The 23,317-nt window shown below is 38.0% G+C and overlaps 1 protein-coding gene across 1 annotated transcript in view; it reads left to right on the top strand.

Annotated features, from left to right (window-relative positions):
- GRIK1 (glutamate ionotropic receptor kainate type subunit 1) overlaps positions 1 to 23,317 on the top strand; it is an 847,144-nt gene that overhangs the window by 521,775 nt on the left and 302,052 nt on the right. The window contains exon 8 of the mRNA XM_053705180.1: positions 3,259 to 3,402. Within this exon, the coding sequence (XP_053561155.1) occupies positions 3,259 to 3,402 (144 nt within the window). The remainder of the gene's footprint in view (positions 1 to 3,258; positions 3,403 to 23,317) is intronic.

A 23,317-nucleotide genomic window follows, 5' to 3' on the forward strand; every position in this document is an offset into this window, starting at 1 on the left:
TTAGTGTTATTTTATTTTGAGACCAGTCTATATTCGGGTTGTGTTTATGCAACCAGGAAAACCCCAGAATTATTGTGTGTAATGATATAGGAATTAAATCAAATGAGATATATTCAGTATGACCTTCCTTAGTGGTTATAAGTAAAGGTATAGTGTGATGAGTTATTGGACCTTGTTGTATTAGTGAACCATCTATTAATTTGACAAAGAGAGGTTTTGCTTTACACACAATAGGTATTTTATTATTCTTAACAAAGGTAGTATCTATGTAACTCCGTGAGGCCCCTGAATCAACCAAAGCTTTAGATTGAATGTTTTTCTGGTCCCACTGTAATGAAAAAAACAAAGTCATTTGTGTATCCAATGTTAGATTAAACAAATGAGTGCTGTGGGTTAGCTTACCCTTCTTTTGCTTCAGAAGTTGAGGACATGAAGAAACAGTATGCTCTTTATGAGCACAGTAGAGACACAAATTTTCCATTCTTCTCCTGGTTTTTTCCTCTGGTGTGAGGGGACCTTTGATGACTCCAATTTCCATAGGCGTACTGGTACTAGGTCTTTCCTGAGTAGAGGTATAGTTGAAGGGACGTTTTGGTATGACATCATAACCTGCTTTTTCAGCCTTTCTTTCACGGAGTCTTCTATCTAAAGTTGTACTGAGTTTTATAAGAGAGAGGAGACTGTCAGGGGCATCCAGGCGGGAGAGTTCGTCTTTTAAGTTTTCTGACAATCCTAAACGAAATTGAGTACGCAAACTAATCTCATTCCATTGAGAGTCTTCTGCCCACATTTGGAATTCAGTTGTGTATTCCTCAATGGTTCTTTTTCCTTGCTTTAAGGAACGTAATTTTGTATCTGCAGTGATTTGACTGTTGGAATCCTCATATAGGTTTGTGAGTGCTCGAAAAAAATCTTGTAGTGAATCTAGGATAGGATTATTACTTTCAAAGAACCTATTAGCCCATGTTCTTGGTTCCCCTTGTAAAAAGGAAATGGTTGTGCATACTTTGATTCTCTCTGTATGATATGTACGTGGTCTTAGAGAAAAAAGTAGATGGCAGGCATTTTTAAAATCCCTAAACTCATTCCTTTTACCAGTAAATGGTTGGGGATAATGAACATGTGGTTCTGGGCTTTCAGCACTTTTAATAGGCAAACAGTCTTTTAGTAAAGCTCTCAATGCAGCAGTTTCTGCTTGCACTTCAGTTAACCCTTTATTTAAATAGTCTAGTTTTTGATATATATTAGTTAACTCATTCTTTACTTCCTGAGGATTCATGTTAGGTTGTTATATAAATAAACCCTTATTTTTTAGGCCTGAATATTATGTAGCAACTGGTACACTTTTGTATTAAGGGTTTGAAATATAACAAAAATCCCTCAATAAATAAGGGATGTGTTTCTCTTTTGTAAACTAAGCAGGTAATGGTAGTTTAAATTACCTGAATAGATACTGTGAGATTGTTACTTTTGAAATCTTTTAGTAGATTAAGATAAAGGTTTGAGACAGCTGAGTAGGTATAACTTTTAGTCAGGTAGAATTAATATATTCATTGAGATAGCAATTCAAAGGTATTGAAGTCAAAACCTGTCTTCACGCACACACACAGACATTCTAAAATATATACAGTTCCAAGCAATCCAAACCACACAATCAATATATCATAATTGGATGTTCCAAACTTTACTGATAGTAGTGAGCAGAGTTTGATGCGGTTTTATATGGCACAACTTATACTGAATAAGGAACGTAAGTATAACAATGCTGCACAGAGTAAGTCAGTTCAAACGTGAGGTAAATTTGAGGATACAAAGCAAGGTAAGTATTATCCAGATAGCCAACATACAATACCCCACAAGGATCCGGTAAGAGCAGAGCTAAGCAGTGACCGCCGATGGCGGTGAGAAGCTGTGTGTGCGCGGCTTGGTTTCCGGAACGCTGAGGATGTAGATCCGGATGCGTATGAATCTGAAGACGATGTCAGGTAGAAAATCCTCAAGGGAATCAGCTGTATCTACAATTAGCAAGTAGGAATGGCACAAGGAAGCAAACGTAACTGTGAGCTTCAATATTCAGGCAATGAGTGTTGAAAGTTACTGCCCTATAAAGGAAAGTTAATTAGGTGGGAGGGGATAATCCTAAAAGGAATATCACAGTAGTCTAGGAAGAGGAATTTACTTTTTTTTCGGCAAATATTTGAAGTAACTGTTTATGAAAAATATTTAGTATTTATTTCTTTAAAATTAATATTTTTTAATGACATTTAAGTTAATTGGTGATTACTCCAATATGATGTTTTAATATTTGTGAATAAGATAAAAAACTATAAAACATTGCCTTAGTTAAAAACACATACATTTATACTATGAATACAATACATTTTTGAATTTTCCATCTAATATTTTGATTGTTTTTTCAAATCTGAAGAATGACTAAGCTTATTAAATTTAACACTGAGACACCGGGGTCTTGTTGGGAGCAGAAAATGTGCTTGAAGCTTATTTTAATGACGGTTTTAACAAAGTTCTTTGATAAAAGCTTTCTGTGAAATGTATGTTGGGCAAATACACTCTACCCTACTCATAAAGCCCCACTTTTAAATAGATACAATTTTATACCATAGTTCTTTTTTTACTTTGAGATATTGTCAATTTCTGGTCTACCCACCAACAGAAAATAGAGGATGTCTATTTAAAGAAACATAATACCTATGTGTTAAATGACTACAAAATATCACCTGAACATCTCTATGTTAAAAAAGAAGATATTTTACATCAAAATCTTTTTAGTAAGTTATTTGTGAACACTTATACTTGAGCTATTGTCAGCTGCATGTGGAAAAAATCAACTGCCAATCAGCTTCATCAGTGCTCACAACATTTCTTAGTAAATTTCCTTAAACTGAGGAGTTAAATAACATGGCAATGCCTGCACATGTCAGACGAATACTGCTTTGGGCTAGCATCCTGATTGGCTGCTTAAAGTGTTTTTACAATGGGATGTAACTAAGGAGGATATTTTGAAGTATAATATTTTCCTTTAATACATAGATATGTTCAGGTGATATTTTCTAGTAAACTCTGGTTATTCTACAATGTTTAAATTATATTTCACATGTACTACGTACTACATGTACTACGTTTAGTACGTTATTCAAATGATTAAAAAGTGTGTGAAAGACAATGGAGTTGGTGTAACAATGTGCCTCCCCATGTATAACAATAAAATAAAAATGTTATGATTTTTTTTTTACCCAGACAAATGCGGCCTTGATGTATGATGCTGTTTACATGGTCGCGGTCGCCACTCAACGAGCCTCACAAATGACTGTTAGCTCACTGCAGTGTCACAGACACAAGCCTTGGAGATTTGGTCCTCGTTTTATGAACCTCATAAAAGAGGTAAGTTTTTTGAATACTCAGATGACTGCTCAATGAATGCTGTATGTTCTACACACACACAAATCTGCCATAAAAGGAAAATAAAGTCCAAATAAAGCTTTCATTATTCAGATGCATTTAACAAAATACAAATTTACTTCTACTGTAATTATATTTCTTTCTTTCTTTTGGTATTATCTGTGGAACTTTATCTCCTTTCCATTGAAACAAACTGAGGTAGCCATAGGTGCATGCCAGTCTCTTGAACCCTATAAGTATGATATTGATACAAACATTATTGCAAACACTAGCTCTACCTCAGAACTTACTCTAAACGAAAGGAATGAAACAACATTTAACAGATGTTGAGTTTTTTTAAAACATATTTTTTGAATGCAGACCTTTTGCAACATAAGGATTAACCACTGATATGTTCTATATATTTACAAAAAAATTGTTTTCATGCCCCTTGACCTCACTTCAACCTGAACATAAGTTTAATATTTTACCAGTTTTACAGAACTTACAAAAAAGTTTAAACATTGCATGATGTTGAAATATATATATATATAAAAAATCTATCTATCTAAATGCAAAAAACAAACAAAAAGAGTCATTTGAAAATTCAATTCACCCTGTACTATATTGAAAACACGATATTAACACATTATTTGATGCCTTACTTTGTGAATTTAATGTTACTTTGTGAATTTAATGTATTTTTTTTTTTTAAATATGCTCATTTTAAATTTAATGACTTCAACAAATTCAAAAAAAGTTAGGACAGGGCAGTTTAGAACTAATAGTGATACGACAAGTTGAAATATGAAGGTAATGTGAAACAGGTGAGGCAATCGTGTAATCATAGTATATAAGAAGCCTCCAAAAAAAGGCCTAGTCCTTCAAGAACAAGGATTGGTCGAGACTCAAGGCTCTCCAATCTGCCAACAGATAATCCAACACTTTGAGAACAACATTCCCCAAAGACAAATCGGTAGGATTTGGGGCTTTTCACCTTCTACAGGGCACAATATAATTAAAAGATTCAAGTGATCCAGTCAAATCTTGGTGCTTAAAGGGCAAGTCCAAAAAACACTTCTGAATGTGCGGGATCTCCGATCTCTCAGACATCACTGTCTCAAAAATCGCCTTGAGTCTGTAAAGGATATCCTGACATGGGCTTTTAAATACTTTTGTAAACCTTTGTCTGTCAACACCATTTTGCTGCTGTATCCACAGATGCAAGTTAAGACTTTACTATGCAAAGCAGAAGCCATACATCAACACTGTCCAGAAGCGCCGCCGAATTATCTGGGCTTGGTCTCATCTGAGATGAACAGTAGCATAGTGGAATTGTGTTTTGTGGTCAAATGAATCAACATTTCAAATAGTTTTTGGGAAAAACAGCCGTTGTCTTCTCCAAAGAGGAAAAGGACCATCCAAACTGTTATCAGCGTGAGGTCCAAAAGCCAATGTCTGTCATGGTATGGAGGTGTGTCAGTGCTCATGGCATGGGTAACTTGCACATCTGTAAGGGCACCATTAATGCAGAAAGATATGTATACATTTTGGAGCAACATATGCTGCCATCCAGACGTCGTCTTTTCCAGGGATGTCCCTGCATTTTCCAACAGGACAAAGCCAAACCAAATTCTGCATTCCAAGCACATAGTTGCATAAGCAGAAAGTGCGGGTGCTAGCATGGACTGCCTGCAATCCTGAACTGTCTCAGAATGAAAATGTGTAATGCATTATGAATGAATGTGTAGTACATTATGATACTCAAAATAAGGCAATGAAGGCCCCGTACAGTTGCGCAGCTGAAGACATGCATAATGGATGAATGGGGGGAAATTCTACTTGCTAAACTTAACCAGCTTGTGTCTTCAGTGCCCAAACACTTAATAAGTGTTACTAAAAGAAAAGGTAATGTTACACAGTGGTAAACAGTCGACTGTGCCAACTTTTTTTGGAGTGTGTTTCAGTAGTCAGATTTGAAATGAGTGTATATTTTAAAAAATACAATAAATTCACAAAGTAAAACATCAAATAATGTTTTAATAACATGTTTTCAATATAGCACAGGGTGAATTGAATTTTCAAATTACTCTTTTTGTTGTTGTTTTTTGCATTTTCCATACTGTCCCAACATTTTCGGAATTGGGGTTGTATCTATCTATCTATCTATCTATCTATCTATCTATCTATCTATCTATCTATCTATATATATATATATATATATATATATATATATATATATATATATATATATACACAGTCATGGCCAAAAATATTGGCACCCCTGCATATCTATCAGGTAATGCACGACTTCCCCCAGAAAATTGTTGCAATTACAAATGTTTAGGCATTCTCATGTTTATTTCTTTTGTTTGAATTGGTATGACACAAAAAAAGAGGAGAAAAAAATCAAAATCTCACACATTCTACACAAAACTCCAAAAATGGACTGCACAAAATTATTGGCACCCTCAATTTAGTATTTGGTAGCACACCCCTTGGGAAAAATAACTGAAATCAATTGCTTCATGTAACCATCAATGAGTTTCTTATACCTCTCTACTGGAATTTTGGACCACTCTTCTTTCGCCAACTGCTCCAGGTCTCTCAACTTGGAAGGGTTCCTTTTCCTAACTGCTGTTTTGAGATCTCTCCACAGGTTCTCTATGGGATTGAGATGTAGACTCATTGCTGGCCAGTTCAATACTCTCTAGCACTTTGTCTTAAACCATTTCTGTGTGCTTTTTGATGTGTGCTTTGGGTCATTGTCCTGCTGTAAGACCCATGTTTTCTGATGGAGACTCAAGTTTCTGACACTGGGCCGTACATTGCACCACCAAATTCTTTAGTAGTCTTCAGATTACATAATGCCATGCACACAGTGCCTGAAGCAGCAAAGCAACCCCAAAACATCAGTGAACCTCCACCAGGTTTGACTGTAGGGACTGTATTCTTTTGTTTAAAAGCCTAATTTATTTTTCTGAAAACAGTAGAATGATGGGCTTTACCAAAAAGCTGTAATTTTTTTTTCGTCTGTCCACAGCACATTATCCCTAAAGGATTTTGACTTCCTCAGGTAAGTTTCGTCAAGTCCAATCCGGCTTTTTTATGTTTCTGTGTCAGCAGTGAGGTCCTCCTGGGTCTCCTGCCATAGCGTCCCTTTTTATTCATATGGCGACATAGTGCGAGCTGACACATTTGTACCCTATGCCTGAAGGTCAGCTTGAATTTGTCTGGAAGTTGATCGAGGTTCTTTATCCACCATTTGAACAATCCTTTGTTGCAATCTTAGATACATTTTTCTCTTTCTTCCACGTCCAGGGAAATTAGCTACAGTGCCATGGGCAGTAAACGTCTTGACAATGTTGTGCACATTGGACACAGGAACATCAAGATCTCTGGAGATGGACTTGTAACCTTGAGATTATCCATGCTTTTCCACAAATTTTGTTCTCAAATCCTCATACAATTCTCTGCTGCTCTTTCTCTTTTCCATGCTCAATGTGGCACACAGAGAAACACAACAGAAAGGTTGAGTCAATTTTTCCCCATTTTAACTGGATGCCATTGTGATTTCTATATTGTCAGCACCTGATAATTGATACAGGTGAGTTTAATTATAAATTACAGGAACATCACAAACTTGGAATGCAATTTTGAGAAGGTGCCAATAATTTTGTCCAGTCCATTTTTGGAGTTTTGCGTGGAATGTGTCAGGTTTATCTTTTTTTCTCTGCTTTTTTTGTGTCATACCACTATATGCAAAATAAATTAATATGAGAATGCCTAAACATTTTTAATTGCAACAATTTTTTAGGCAAAGTGGTGCATTATCTGACAGAAATGCAGGGGTGCCAGTAGTTTTGAGACATGACAGAAGATAGAAAATTGACCTATTTCCGGTTTGCTTGGAAGACAAAAGGAATTTATTTTTTGTTTGACATCTAGGGCTTGATAATAATGTTTGAAAATTATCAGCAGAATAATTCCCGCCGATGTGTACTTTTTTTTTTTTTTTTAAAACTTTATTTATATTCCAGGTCCAATCCTACATGGAAGTTACAGTTGACAGAAGTTACATTTTCACATTAGTTTGATACAGTTATGAAGGCGACAACATTCTTCCCATCCAAAAGGGTAGGGAAGGTCCCCTCCAGTGAGGTAGTTCCACTGCAGGAAGTAAACCTGGTTCAATTTTTCTATTTTTGAAACATAACAAAACAAAAACATAATATAAAATATACAACAATAACCATAACATAAATACCTCATACATTACAGCAGGACGTCTCCACTCCTGAGGGGAGGGGAGGGGGGGGGGGGTGATGGGGTTAGGGATTGGCGGGACCCTGGCACCCCATCGCACACAATGGGAGATGAGTCTACTCAGCGCATGTGAGATCAAGGGGAGACTAATTAGGAAGGCGAGGAGAGCCATTTGCCCCTCAAGTTTTCCTCTAGTATAAACGATGAGTTCCGAAAAGGGTATAGTAATTTTTGTCTGATACGTGAGGGGACATACAGCAAATATGGTTCCCATTTATGTATGAAAGCTTTTATTCTTTTGTCAAGATCTCCCTGCACGTCCGCTTGTTCCAGTAGAGCTTGGGTATGTATTGCTTGTATTAATTTTGTAAAAGGGGGGGATCTACTGTCGGCCCAGTATTGCATGACTAGTCTCCTAGTAAGTAAAATTGTCGAGTGTAAAAATTTCTGGGACTGTGGTGCAACTTCCAAGTTATGAAGAAAGATAATATTAGAAGGGGTTAGGGTTATCTCTTGTCGCAATACTTTCTGGAGCCAGTATTTAACCCTTCCCCACAGTCCCTTCAGTCTAGGACAGTCCCATAGCATGTGAATAAGGTCTGGGGACGGGAGAGAACATTTATTACATTTGTCAACTGCCTGCGGGACCCATCTTAGTCTTAGGCTTGGGAGGACATATGCCTGGTGGACTAATTTAGTATGTGCTTCCCTTGAGTATGCTGAAAGAGTGGCCATCCTAACTTTCTGAAAGCTAGCTGTTATTTCCTGAGAAGTAACCACTATGTCTCTCATCCCTTGCCATCGGTTATGTATTGTTTGTAGGACAGGTTGTTCTAGTTGTTGCGTAATCTCAGAGTAGATGCGAGTAATAGAGTGAGATCCCTGGTTTACTATGCGAAATAGTCTATCTATGCTGTTGCTTGTAGTCGTAAGCTGCTTTTCTGTTATAAGAGCCCTAATATAGTGTCTACACTGAAAATAGGCAAATCTTGTGTCCAGGGGAATAGCATGTTTTTCCCTCAAAGTCTGGAAGGGGGTGAGTTCAAGTGTAAGAGGATTGATTAACTGTGCTACAGATGTCAAGCCTACTGCTCCCCATCTCTGAAAGGCTCGGGTAGTGTAGCCAGGTATAAATTTAGGGTTCCCCTGTATTGGCAGATATTTGGTCACAGTATGATCTATTTTCCAAAAGCGACACAGTTTGTGCCAGGCCCTGATTGGATCCCTAAACAGTATATTTTGCGAAATATGGCGTGGTAAGGCCTGAAGTGTGGAGTGTGGAAGGTAAGCTAGGTTCATCGGTGCTGCACTATCCCTCTCTACCGCAGGGCTAAAGTAGTCAGATCTAGTTAGCCACCCCAAGACCAGCTTGGCTAATGTTGCCCAGTTATACCATTGGATGTTCGGAAACATGAATCCCCCTGCTCCCAACGGCATAGACAGCTTAGACATGCTGATTCTATGTTTCTTTTGATTCCATACAAATGATGCAAAAGTGGAGGAGATGGTTTGTATGTCTTTGTTGTGTAGCAGAAGAGGAAGCATTTGCAAGGGGTACAGTATTTTTGGTAGGATTATCATTTTCAATAGGTGAATTCTACCATGAAGGGAGAGGGGGAGACCTCTCCATCCCCGTATGATATTTTGCACATTAAGTATGACCTTTGGGATGTTAAGACGGTATATGCGGGTCGGATCTACATGGATATGGATGCCTAAATATTTGAATGTGCCTGTTGTGATTTTAAGGTTTGTATTTTGAAGGGTTGCACCTTCCTCGTTTTTTAGCCAGGTCACTTCAGATTTGGTTTCATTTATTTTATACCCTGTGAAGGTGCCAAAGTTTACCATGATGTCTAATAGTCTAGGGACATTTAGAGCCGGGTTGCTAATATATAACAAGAGGTCATCTGCGAACAGGGAAATATGTATGCGTTGCCCATGAACCTGAAGGCCCGCACAGTGCTGGCGTATATAACACGCCAGCGGTTCTATGGCCAGGTCGAATAGAAGTGGGGACAATGGGCAGCCTTGTCTAGTACCTCTTTCTAAGCGAAAAGAGGAGGACAGACCGCCGTTTATGATAAGTGACGCCGAGGGCATTCGATATAGTTGTTGGATGACATCTAGGAACTGACCCGTTATGCCAAACCTAGCCAGGGAGGTATAGAGATGATCCCATTCCACCCTGTCAAATGCTTTCTCCGCATCAACAGAGAGCAAACATGCGTCTACCAGTGGTGGTTTGGAGGGGTTAGCATGGGCTTGATGGTATTGTGTTATAACTGCAAGTGTCTTACGCAAGTTGACCACTGAGGAGCGGTGTTTGACAAATCCTGTCTGGTCCGGGTGGACCAGCGAAGGGAGTACGTCTGCCAACCGGTTTGCTAAAATTTTGGTGAATAATTTATAGTCCCCATTTAATAGGGAAATCGGCCTATATGACTCCGGTAGGGTAGGGTCCCTATCTGGCTTTGGAAGAACACATATGGTGGCGTCTGTAAATCTGGGGTCTGGGATTGAGGTCCCCTCTAGGTACTCTGAGAATAATTTTGCCAAAACAGGGGCTATATTTGCTTGTAAGATTTTATAGTATTCTGCGGGAAGACCATCAGGTCCCGACGCTTTTCCTAATTTGGCGTTTTTTATGGCATTCATGACCTCCTGTATTTGTATTGGGGCATTAAGGGTGGATAATTGCTCCTGTTGTAGAGCAGGGATGTCAACTTCCTTCCAGAACTGATTCTTATGATGTTCTGAAATGTCCTGTTTAGAGTATAATTTAGTATAGTATGTTACAAATTCTCGCATAATTGAAGGGGTGTCTGTGTGTAGACCGTTTGCGGTAGCTATTGCTGGGATGTTAGCTCGGGGGGTGACAATTTTGACCATATTTGCCATAATTTTCCCGGCTTTGTTTCCGAATCTATAGAATTTACCTTGGCGGTGAATGGTGTGGATATTATCCACCATTTGAATGTGGGTGTCTCTCTCTTTTTTTAATTCGTAATAGCGCTGTCTAGTCTGGTCAGTAGGGTGGTGTAAGTAAGCGTTATATGCCTCCGATAATTCTCCCAACAATTGATTTGTCACTTTCTTGGCCAGAGTTTTGTGATGCGATGTATAAGCTGTGACCCTCCCTCTCAATACCGCTTTTGAAGCATGCCAAAAGAGATCTATAGTGCTGTGATGTTGTGTGTTATCTGTATTATACTCTATCCAGTAAGAGATCAACTGCTGGCGAAAATCTACATTGTTGTAGAGGTGTGTGGGGAATCTCCATGTTCTCTGTAAGCTTTCTGGGGGGGAAAAGTCAAGCAGGATTGAGATGGGGGCATGGTCTGAGATGGTAATGGGATGTATTTTACTCAGCGAGATGGTAGGAGTGAGGTCTGGGGTTGTGAGAAAATAGTCAATCCTAGACAGTGTGTGGTGTGACTTGGACATGCATGTGTAATCTCTGAGGTCTGGGTTGCGTAATCTCCATAAGTCGACCAGCCCCAACCCTTCTCTAAACCCTGAGGTTATATTAGTCTCACTTTTCTGTCTCTGGGAGCTAGATCCTGTAGTTAAGGAAGGTGCAGTCTCTGCAAATCTGTCAAGTGGGGAGAGTTGTGTCATGTTGAAATCCCCTCCGATAATTATTGGAAATTCACTTCTTCTAGTTAAATTCGTTTGCATCTGCTGCCAGAACTGAGGGGAGAGGTTATTTGGGCCATAGATGTTGCACAGTAGGTAAGTTTTGGAGGCTATATGCAGGTTTGTTATAATGTACCGGCCTTTCGCATCTATAGAGGTATTGGTGAACCTAACATCTAGTCCTTTTCTGATTAGTATCGCAACTCCCTTCTTTCTACCTGTGGTTGGTGTGTTTATGACCTGCCCAACCCACCTTATTTTAAGTTTATTGTGTTCCTCTTCTGTTAAGTGGGTCTCTTGAAGGAGCGCAATATCTGTCTGGATTGTGTTTAAATGGTGTAAAATTTTGCTTCGTTTAGCGGGGGGTGTAATTCCCCCCACATTCCAAGAAACTATGCTACATCGCTGTGCCATAATATAGGTAAGTTATAGGGAAGAATACGTCTGTGACTAATGTTCTCTGGGGTCTCACTATTAAAGGACAATTTTCCCGGGGCAGGAAGGCCACTATAGTAAGACAAATGAGTGTCAGAATGTGTTGTAGGGTCCATGCAATTACATTGGGTGCCAGGGGACCGTACTTACAGTTAGGTGAGGAAAGAGAAGGTCGGTTAACCCAGTAACAGGAATTCTGAGGTGTCGGGGGTTCCTGTTGGGTAAGCCCCTCAGAGTGGAGACGCACCCATCTTTGGAAATAAATACAAGAGTATATTAATACAGTAGATATCATTAGCTTTGAGGGCCTAACACGATTACATAACAGACAAATGTCTACAACAGTCATATATATCACTTGCATATAGGGTTGGTAGGATAATCTCAGCTTTTTTTTTTTTTTTTTCCTTTATATTCAGATATAGTTGTAAGCATTTCACAAGAGTCAGTATATGAGATCGCAGATGTTGCCACATATAAGTAACAAACTGCAGGGGGGTCGTCTCACCCTTTCCCACGTCTAAGGCATAATCTATGGAGCAGCACAATCTCACAATGGCTGTTGAGAAACGCAAGGGTTCTAGTCTTATAGATACTAATTTGATATACATTTTACTAATATATGTCAGTTCACTAGTAATCTTTTCATGTCTGTATTGGCCATTCACATAACCTGCGATTGTCCCTGAAGTAGAATATAAGGCATGCTCATGAGTTCTAGTAAATTTAAGCAAAAGGGGCCTAGTATATAGTCTTGACATGGTTCTATTCCACAGGGGATCCCATTCACAATTAACACACACTCTCAACAGCTTTAAACCTAAAGTAACATTGATATTGATAAACTTTTTACTTATCCCAGGAATTGGCATTTTCCTGTTTGGCCTGATCGCAGGTGAACAACAACGAGGAGCTGATTCATTCACAGAATAGTGTCTGTAGGTCATCTGTTGTAAATATAATAACAGGTAAAGAACAGTATAGGTCGCTTTCATACATTCATGCCTACACAACAAATAACCAAATGAAAACAGATAAATAATTGAAAACAGAGTCACCATGTGCCTATTGTCTCTGTCTACTTCCTGCCGGCTGAACAAACCTGAGGGAGATAATAATCCCCATAATGTAGATACTAGATGCACTATTAAACATTGCATGAACTTTAGGGATAGTCCAGTGCCGCTGAAGGTCCTTTCAGCGTCTCTTCTCACCATGGAAGGTAACAAGTACATCCATTTATCCATTTGGACATAATAAAGTTAGAAAAACTATGGAAAGGCTTAGAAAGAGTTCAGCGGACAATATCCTGCCCCTCCCGGTCTAGAAAGTCCTGTAGATCTTTGGGAGCAGTGAAGAACTTGGGGCCCGCGGGTGTTTGCAGTCTTAGTTTAGCCGGGTATAATAAAGAAGCTTGTCTCCCTTCTTTATGTAGACGGGAGCACAGTGGGGCAAATTCTTTTCTGAGCTTAGTCACTTCTGCTGAGAAGTCCTGGAATATGAGAAGCTTTTTCCCTTTGAAAATCAAGTCCCCAGAATGTGCCCTGTATGCTCGTAGTAGGGCCAATTTCTCTTGGTAATTCAAGCACTTGAAAATTACTTGGCGTGGGCGCGAGTTCATGGTCTCCAGGCCTCTATCTGGGCCTATGCGATGGGCTCGCTCTACATCCAGGGGCAAATGATCCTGATTTATTTTTAGCAATTTAGGGATTGTGAGGGCTGTAAACTCTAGCAGATCCTTATTTTTAATTGTTTCCGGGACGCCAATTACTCTGAGATTGTTTCTTCGGCTGCGATTTTCAAGGTCTTCTACCTTTTCTTGTAGTATTTGGTTTTGGCGTACGAGTTGCCGTACTGAGGTAGAAGCTGCCACTTGTCTATCTTCGACATCTGAAATTCGCTGCTCAACTTGGGTTATTCTGGTGGAGAACTGACGCACCTCGCTAGTAAGCGTGTCCACCCCGGCCTGGAGTGACTCCATTTTTGGCAAAAAGAATGATTTTAAGTCTTGAAGCAAGGCAGAGGAGTCTGTCGTGATTAAATTTAAGGATTTAGGGGATGGCGGGGACTCAGAGTGTAAGTCTGGAGCTGGTCTCTTCTTATCTGATTGTTTATTTCTGGATGTCATTTTTCCCGCCAACGAACTGGAAATAGGCGGAAAATATTTGTCTAGCTTCATATAAATCCCCAAAGCCAGTCACTTGTATTTGTATATGTAAAGTTCCCAATATGTTAGCATGTGCCTTTGGGGTGAGAATGTAAAGATTTATTTTGCACAGTCTCGCAGTATCTCCACAATAGCCTGGAGGAATCTGCCTTGTAAACTGCAGCTTTTTTGTAATTCTTAGGAGTGTCCTGAAAAAACCAGCCTTCACACTGTGTAGTGGAGGTTATCATGCATATAGGTTCATCTAGCATGTATGACTGTTTGTTGGAATCAAGGGAGCAAATGCAAAGCAAAACAGATGTTTTTATAACAGCAGGGTTTCTAATGTTTTCGTAATTTTACACAATTTCTGCCCTAGAGAGTGTAGCGGTTTCTGCTTGGGGACTTAGTCAGGTCAGATTATGTATATATATGCAGGTGTGCATTAGAGGTATTCAGATGTAAGTTCCCTCTTCCTTTCTGCATAGAGTCCTCTCCGTTCCTTTCTCTCAACAATTCTGACCCAAACGGTCATAGAAAAAGGCCAGCCTTGCGGTCTGCCGCAACTCACCCACTCCGTTATGGTTCCGACTGATGGGGATGGGTGTTCTCCAGGTCCGGGTGAACCGCTGGAGGAGCTGCTGTGATGTCGGCCCAATCCAAGATGGCGCCTGCGATATGCGCACCACTGCGCACTTCAAATTCCTTCCAGGGGCAAGGGCGATATTCGGCCCTTCACACAAAAGTCCAGTTGGGCTGATGTCCAGCAAACTTCCCAACAAGGATGGCGTGTGGGGTAGCGTGGTCAGCAGCAGTTTAATAGTGTTTACCAAGTTGCGGGGCACGGAGCTCTCTCTCTGTGCTGCTGACCCGCCGCTCCGCCTACCGGAAGTCCCCCGATGTGTACTTTTTAATGTCTATTGTATTTGGCACCAAAACAAAACTTCATTACATTTTTCACTTATTGAATTCAACAGCTAAACATACTTGATAAAATCCCAAACTGGTCTTTTTTAGCTTCTTTTTTTTAATGGAGCATTGGTTTTGAGCAGTTTTAGGTGTGCCTACCATCTAATGCATAAAAAAATGTATACTACTAAAAGGACATGGAAGTCAAAATGACGAGAATGATTTGGTTTAACTTAGGGGGTGTTATGTTAGGGGGTTAAGATGTTAGTGGGTTAGTTTGTGATGTGGGTTTTGTGGTGGTTTAGGGGTTAATAATGTAGTTGGGGACTTTGCAATGAGGTTTGTGGTGGTTTATGGGTTAAGAGTGTAGTAGAGGATGTGGCGGATTAGGGGTTAATAGTGTAGTGGGTTACTTTGCAATTTTTTTTGGCAGTTTGGAGGTTAATAGTGTGGTGGATTACTTTGAGATGGGGGTTGTGGTGGTGTGGGGGTTAATAGTGTAGTGGGTTACTTTGTGATTATGGGTGTAGTGATTAATAGAATAGTTTTTCCTCCATCCATAGAAAATACGGGGTGCGTAAATTACTGCAATTTTGCGCAAACAAAATCAAAGTAATTTAAACAGCGTGCCAGTTGTACTATGGATTTGAGTATAAAGAACATAACAATCTTAAGATTGCGTTTATACTCCTCATGCTAACGATATCACTTCACTCGTAATCTGGCCCATAGTGCTCAAGACTCATTTTCATGTTTTAATGGAAAGGAGCCTAAGGTTCAATTACGAGCACCAAGAGAAAGAGGTAGGTTTAATAAAATGATTAAATTGATTTATTTTTTCTAAGTGTACACTCTAACTGAACCATTACATTTTAATTTTGACTCCCATGTTGCTTTGCATATACTTCTGAAATTCACTTTATGCCACGTTATTTCCAAACATCTGGAAATGTTACACAGATATATATTTTTCTCCTTCTCTACTATGTAGCTAAACTTAATTTAAATATCAGAAAATCATTGATGCAGTTACATATTATTTAAACGGACAGTCTAGACAAAAATAAACTTTCATGATTCAGACAGGGCATGCAATTTTAAACAACTTTCCAATTTACTTTTATCATCAAATATGATTTGTTCTCTTGGTTTTTGTTTTTTTAAAAGCTAAACCTAGGTAGTCTCAAACTGATTTATAAGCTTTTGAAGTGTGCTTTGACAGTTTTTCACAATTAGACACTGATAGTTAATATATGTCATATAGATAAGATTGTGCTCACTCCCATGGAGTTATTTATGAGTTAGCACTGATTGGCTCAAAATCATGTCTGTCCAAAGAACTGAAAAAAGGGGGCAGTCTGCAGAGGCTTAGATACAAAGTAATCACAGAGGTAAAAAGTATATTAATATAACTGTGATGGTTATGCAAAACTGGGGAATGGGTAATAAAGGGATTATCTTTTTAAACAGTACAGATTCTGGAGTAGACTGTCCCTTTAAGTAGCAGGAATTGTTTCAAATGATTTATTTTGCTGTCTTATTTCAAAATAGGTGAAAGCTGCACTAAATTTCCCAAAGCCAAAACAGAAATAGGGGTTGATGAGAATATTTACTTTTATATATTGTGTGAGTTATTGGCCCTGAGTTAGCTCGGAGGAGTCATTCATGCAGCATTATGCTTTTTATTATTATATTTTGGGCCAGGGAGTCATGGAGAAAAGCTCATTTTGTTTTTGTTTGTATGCTATTAAGAGTTTATTGCTTGGTTTAAGTATGCATTACAATGTTTGTATGGTATTAAAATGACAATAAAGATCCATTTGGCAGTTTATGCTTTAACTGTTACTCTCCTAGAAGAATTTTTTTCTCAAAGATTAAGTTCTATGTTGGCAGAAATTAACAGTCAGAAATCTCATATTCACATATTAAAAAGGGGCATTTGTGAGTAGCCCTTAACAGAAACAGATTGTCAGCTCACTTGGTACCAGTTTCAGTCATATCTAACAGGACAACCTGGATCACATGTTCTCAAGACCAGCTCATTTTTTACTTAGTGTGTTACAAAGACATTATTCCCCCCAAAAAACAGGCGGAGACCTATTGACCTATAGGGGCATATTTATGATTGTGCGAGCGGACATGATCCGATATAGCGGATCATGTCTTTTGCACATTGATAAATGCCAACAGCATACGCTCTCTGCATTTATCATTGCACCAGCAGTTTTTTTGAACTGCTGGTGCAATGCCGCCCCCTGCAGATTCGCATCCGGTAGCAGGGGTGCCAATCAACCCGATCGTATTCGGTCCGTTTTTTTTTCTGCTGATTTTTGTCCGCAGCCTCAGAGCAGGCGTAGAGGTTATGGAGCAGCGGTCTTTAGAACTTTAGTGAATCTAGGCAAGGGAATAGCTGCATAGAATATACAAAAGTCAAAATCATGATTCTGATAGCAACTGAACAGTCAAAATGAAATAACTATTATATCTTTATTTTATTAATTTGTCATTTGTAGAGTGTAAAGCTTGCAAGAAAATTTCTCATCCTTTGAGTTTTTTTATCGTGCAACAACTGTAATCTGATTTCTTTTCACGTCATAAGTTATAGAAGTTCATTTCTAATTGCTGTGAAGATAAATGATTTTATTATATTGTGTTGCTTCATAAAATATCATTAATAGGCTTATGCTATTTAGCGTTCTTGATCGGTATTCTAATTCTTTACAGAAGGAGAAACATTTAAGTGAATGTTAGAATAATTATTCCTTTTTTGTTTGCATTGGGAGGTGAATGCAATGAAAAAGGCAAGAAGACATTTTATTTTTATGTATATGATGTAAAACAGTCTTTCTGAAGCAGCGGAAGACCAACTGTGAAACAATACAAAGTAATAAACCTGCATATCATGTTTCACTTCTCCAAACATTCATCATTTAAGATTTGCTGCATTTCCTACAAGAGAAAATTTTTGAATTTACTAATCAACCTTTCCAACCCTTACCATTCACATGATCAGCGTTGTATTGTCTGGGCTTGTTTCTCTTCACAATTTCCTTTCTTTAAAATCTCAGCAAAAACAAGTCTTTTAAATTGGTTGACCATGGGTTAGAATGATATCTTTCCATTATTATATGAACCAAAATTCTACTTCTTGAGATTATAGGAACTGGAGAAGGGCTGCCATCTATATGAAAGACCAGCATTTAAACATGATTGCTTTTTTCATAGTTTAAACTTAAAGGGACAGTCAAGTCCAAAAAAAACTTTCATGTTTCAAATAGGGCATGTAATTTTAAACAACTTTCCAATTTACTTTTATCACCAATTTTTCTTTGTTCTTTTGGTATTCTTACTTGAAAGCTAGACCTAGGAAGGCTCATATGATAATTTCTAAGCCCTTGAAGGCCGTCTCTAATCACATGCTTTGTATTTGCTTTTCACAGCAGGGGAGAGCTAGTTCAGGTAAACCCTATAGATAACATTGTGAGCACGCCCGTAGATTGTGGCAGACACTGCACTAATTGGCTAAAATGAAAGTCAATAGATAATAAATAAAATGTCATGTGATCAGGGGGCTGTCAGAAGATGCTTAGATACAAGATAATCACAGAGGTAAAAAGTGTATTATTATAACTGTGTTGGTTATGCAAAACTGGGGAATGGGTAATAAAGGCATTATCTATCTTTTAAAACAACAAAAATTCTGGTGTTAACTGTCCCTTTAAATTAAAAATTATACAGCAGTTGTTCATTCTCAATAACTTTAATGACTAGGTTACAAATGGAGTACAACTGATATCCTTATTTGCACCCTGCACTAATAGCACATAATCTGGTATTGGAATGTTAAAAAAAGGTTTAAGAGAATCTTAACACGGCTGACATTTTCTTCTCTACTATCATTCATATTATTACAAATAGCGAGTTAAGTGTTGCGCTCAAGCACTATGCAGAATAGTGCTGGAAAATGTAGCCCTTTTGGAGATCTGAAGTAAAGTGTTAATGCTTGAATATATGTATAACAATACAAATACATAATATATTAAAATAAAGTATTTCACTCATATTTAAACATATTAAATTTATTATTAAAAAAAAAGTTTTTAACAGTCATTTAAAGCAGTGGTCTCAAAGTACAGGCCCTGGAGCCATATGCGGTCCCAAGATAGTTTCATGTGGCCCTCCCTTGTTTAAGGTAAACCATTCATTTGGGCTGTCAATTTTTTTTATGATTCTAAGAGGTGTAACCAGTTGATGTTCTATATAGGCACTCAAAAGATAAATATAAAGACAAGAGTCCAGTGTAGACTCCCACCATGCACTGCTTGGATAAATGTCACTTTTGACATTGTTATACAGTTAAAGAATGATCACTTCACTTGGCACTCACACGATAAATATAGAAAACTGTGTATGTCTGTTGTGGGCTACAACTCCCACCATGCCCTACTAATTGGGTAAATGTCACTTCCAGTTCCTAGTATATCTAGCACTTACTCAGTTCAAGCAGCCCACATGAGCACAGGACACTTGGCCAGTGGCCCCCAGAAACATTGAGTTTGATACCCCTGATTTAAAGGGATATGTGTTGGACTGAAAAGGGCTTAATATTTATGTGTGTGTCTTTGTATGTTGTCATGATACACTCATGAGGAGTAGTTAATACCTGGAATAGCCACCCAGCAGAGGTGGTATGTCTCAGCATTACCAGGGTTAATCTGAAATGTTCTTTCTTTGTGAAACATCTGTGTGCATTAAATAATGCAGTGATATAAAGACTTCCTCTGAAATATAATTGAATGTTACAGAAAAAGTATTCAGAATGAACAGAATGATAAAAACATATCTAGAGGGTTCTCACACAGACCTATTGAAAGCTTGGTAATAAGTGTAGTTATTGTGTTTAGTTTATGTTCCATTTTATTTTAAAGAATTGTACCTTTGCATTTATTCTTGTTATTTTTTGCCTGACTTCTGTTTTGTAATTTGGCACTGTGTAACCTGTTTTTGTCTTTTTTGTTATTAAACATATAATAATCTAATTCTGTCTTTGGGCTCTAATATCTGAATTCACACTCTAAAGAGACAAGGTTAAAGGCACGTTACCTAATTGTAAGTCGTGTGAGTTATTGGGGATTCGAAGATACCCTTATTCAAAACTCTTGGCGGTTGCAGCATTGTTAATCTGGGGTGATGTAGGCAGGATTTGAGGGTTAATTTGGTATCCCTTTAGGTCCTTTGTAGAGGTAAAGGTGTAAGGGAACCATACTATTAACCCTTTCATGCCCACACTCTCCCCATAGTGACGACTGGGTGGATAGGCTTAATCGTCACATATGTGTGTATGTATTTATGTTTATTTGTATGTTTGTGCATGTGTGTGTACATATGTGTATATTTATGTATGTTCATGTGCATTTTTTTTAAACTTATGTCTTAATACAAAATTATATTTTAAAAGTTATTTAAAATCTCCACTATTTAACCTTTGGCTTAAGGCTCAAATGATAGCTGACATTTGTTTTTCAACAAGGTCTATAAGTTTGTTATATGATGGATTTAGTGTTGGTTGTGTAGCAAAAACACACTGGAAGCTTTAGGAATACAGCATAAGGCTTTATTTATACAGATGCAACAGCAGCATTTAGAACACACCAGTCAGCACACAGAGAGGAGAAACAATAGAGAAAAAGAACACAACTTCCATCCTGTGAATGAATGAACAAGTTCACAGATATAAACAATTAGTCATCTAAACGGAACAGCGCCATCTACAGTCTTAATGTTGTTCATACATGTGGTACAGTACATGCTGTTGTTTTTTCCAACATTTAGCACAACCACGCTATATGGCATCCAGATGTTATCGCTCCCTAGAGTTTCTCTCAAGCGCTGATATATAGTCAGTAGACTTGCAAGGCAGCTCTCTTAGAAGTAGTCGGTATCTTACCATGAACCACAATCTACAAGCATAGACAAAACAAAAATGTGCTTTATACTACATAGTGCCAGATGGGAAGAGCAGAAATATTAACACTCACGTGATATTCTCACATTCTTGGTCCTAAAAAGTCCCCCAGCTGAATATCCATCTTGTCGCAGGTGAAGTTGGATCTAAAAAGTAACCATTCCCAATCACAAACAGTATAAGGAATGATAAACAGTATAAGCAATGTTTATAAATTAATATATGGCTATCTACTGAACAATAGTGTAGTACCTTTAAAAAAGTTATTTATTCTAAAACACGATACAATTGATAAAAGTCAGTACTGCATATCACTCAAAAATACAGACAATTAATCAGACAACATGACAACAGAAATTAAAAACATTAAAGTTAAATACATGCCATTAATAAAAAGTATTTTGTCTAAAATGGTCCATATGTTTACATGTTAGTTAGGGATTGCATATAATGAAGTGGCAACATAAAACAAAAAAAGTCTCAGAAGAAAAATATTCAACAGTTCCTCAGCTGAACATGCATCTATCCATAGGTGAAGCTGGAAATACCCTTGTTACTTCTAGGTGTTCCGTTCTTCTACACTTATGGTCAGGAACTCATATTTTGAACTGTGGTTCACACAACAATATTCCTCACCCCTTTCTAAGGGAAAATTCATTGAGAGGCCGCTATCCCTGCAGCAGTAATTTTCCAGTGCAAATATAAACTGTCCAGATGGTATTTAAAAGTCTGGGCACAATGATTACACTGTGGCTCCACTAACACATGTTTGGTAACATGAAATACTGACTGCTGATATTACAGCTTTAAGCAATAAATGGAAACATAAGTAGCTGTTGTCCAAACAGGCTGTGAATAGTGTGGGTGTGATAGAGTAATCACTGCAGCTCTCAACCTTGATTAGTAGCGTAAAGTTCTATTACAAAAAGGTAAAAAAGCTGGATCACAATAAAATAAAATTACAGTTGTTAAAATAATAAAAGCATCAGGTTTCTCAGATAACTGTTTCATCAGGCTATATTTGTCATCAGGCTTTATGTGTCTGGGGATTGTGGCTTTATCTTATTTCAGAGTCAAATTGTTTGGAAATGCATTGCTGGACTGGCTTTTCTGGCAGGATCAGACAAATATACTGCATGATGTTTCTCCTCTGTGAAAGGCATTGTGAGCTAAAAGGGAATGCACCATGAGTAACTCTGGCCTGATCAACAAGCAAGGATTACTTCAGATCAATTTACATCTAAATGATGTTTCAATTTACAGCATTAAGTTGATTCTTTATAAACACTAGTCTATAAAACAAAAAAAACTCTAAGCACTAAAAAGCAAAAGCATATTGATCACTCCTCAATTTGACTTGGTTAAGCAGGAAATCAAATTAGAAATCAACGGTCTAACAAATGAAGTTAGGCAATTTTTCTCCAGGTTAGCTGAAGCTGAGACAAGAGTGTCTGAATTGGACAGGTTTAACTCCCAAGAACCAAAAATTATAGCTCATAGTAATTCGCTGTCTGTATTGCAGGCTAGAATAGAAGACCCGGAGGATCGCTCCAGGCGTAATAAGCTCAGAATTATAGGACTCCCAGAGAAGTCTAAATTTCAGGATGTAATGCACTTAGTCACTTCCACTCTTCCACAATTATTACAGATCCAACCTCCTACTCTCACCTTTCAGATTGAAAGAGCTCATAGAATAGGTTCAAATTAAGGGTAATGCGGATGTCAATAATAAACCCAGACCTATCATTTTTAAATTTGTAAACTTTCAAGATAAACTCTTGTACCCTACACATTACAGCAAGTTCAACTTCTTTCTGGTTGGGTTACATAAAGTTTTGATGTTTCAGGATTTCTCTTCTGAAACCTTGGCAAGGAGAAGAGAGATGTCCCCCTTCTTCATTAAACTAATGAAAGCTGACTTCAATGTCAGATTGATCTATCCAGCAAAGCTGGTAGTGAGAAGGGAGAGGAACACTCACACTCTAAACGATGTCACAGAGGCTTTCTCGTTCTGTAAGTTAGTAGGTCTAGGCTAGTTAATGACTTTATATTCCTTTCCACTAGTCTACTGACTAGTCAAGTAATGGAGTTACAATTTGTATGTCTTTTTATTTTTTTATTTTAATTTCACTTTCCTATGTGGTTTATGCTTTTTTTCCCTCTCTCTCCTTCCCGTGCTCTCTCCCTCTCCTAACCAATTACTGTAATGGGTACTGGTTTTCTTAAACTTCTGTCCTGGAATGTGGGTGGCATTTCCTCTCAGATGAAAAGGAAGGCTATAATTAAACAGCTAAGTAGCTATAAACCTGATATTGACTTTCTACAAGAAACCCACTTAAAACTAGAAGAAATTGACAAATTAAAAAGTAAATAGGTCGGAGAGGTTATAGCTGCCCCACATGAGACACGGAAGAGAGGTGTAGCTATTCTCTTAAATAAGCACTTGTCTTACAACATTGAGGCCAGCCATATAGATGCAGATGGACGCTATCAAATTTTCAAGATTACAGTTAATAAAACTCAATTTATTCTATGTAACATATATGACCCGAATGCTG

Source organism: Bombina bombina, chromosome 3 (assembly GCF_027579735.1).
Source record: "Bombina bombina isolate aBomBom1 chromosome 3, aBomBom1.pri, whole genome shotgun sequence".
Taxonomy (NCBI): domain Eukaryota; kingdom Metazoa; phylum Chordata; class Amphibia; order Anura; family Bombinatoridae; genus Bombina; species Bombina bombina.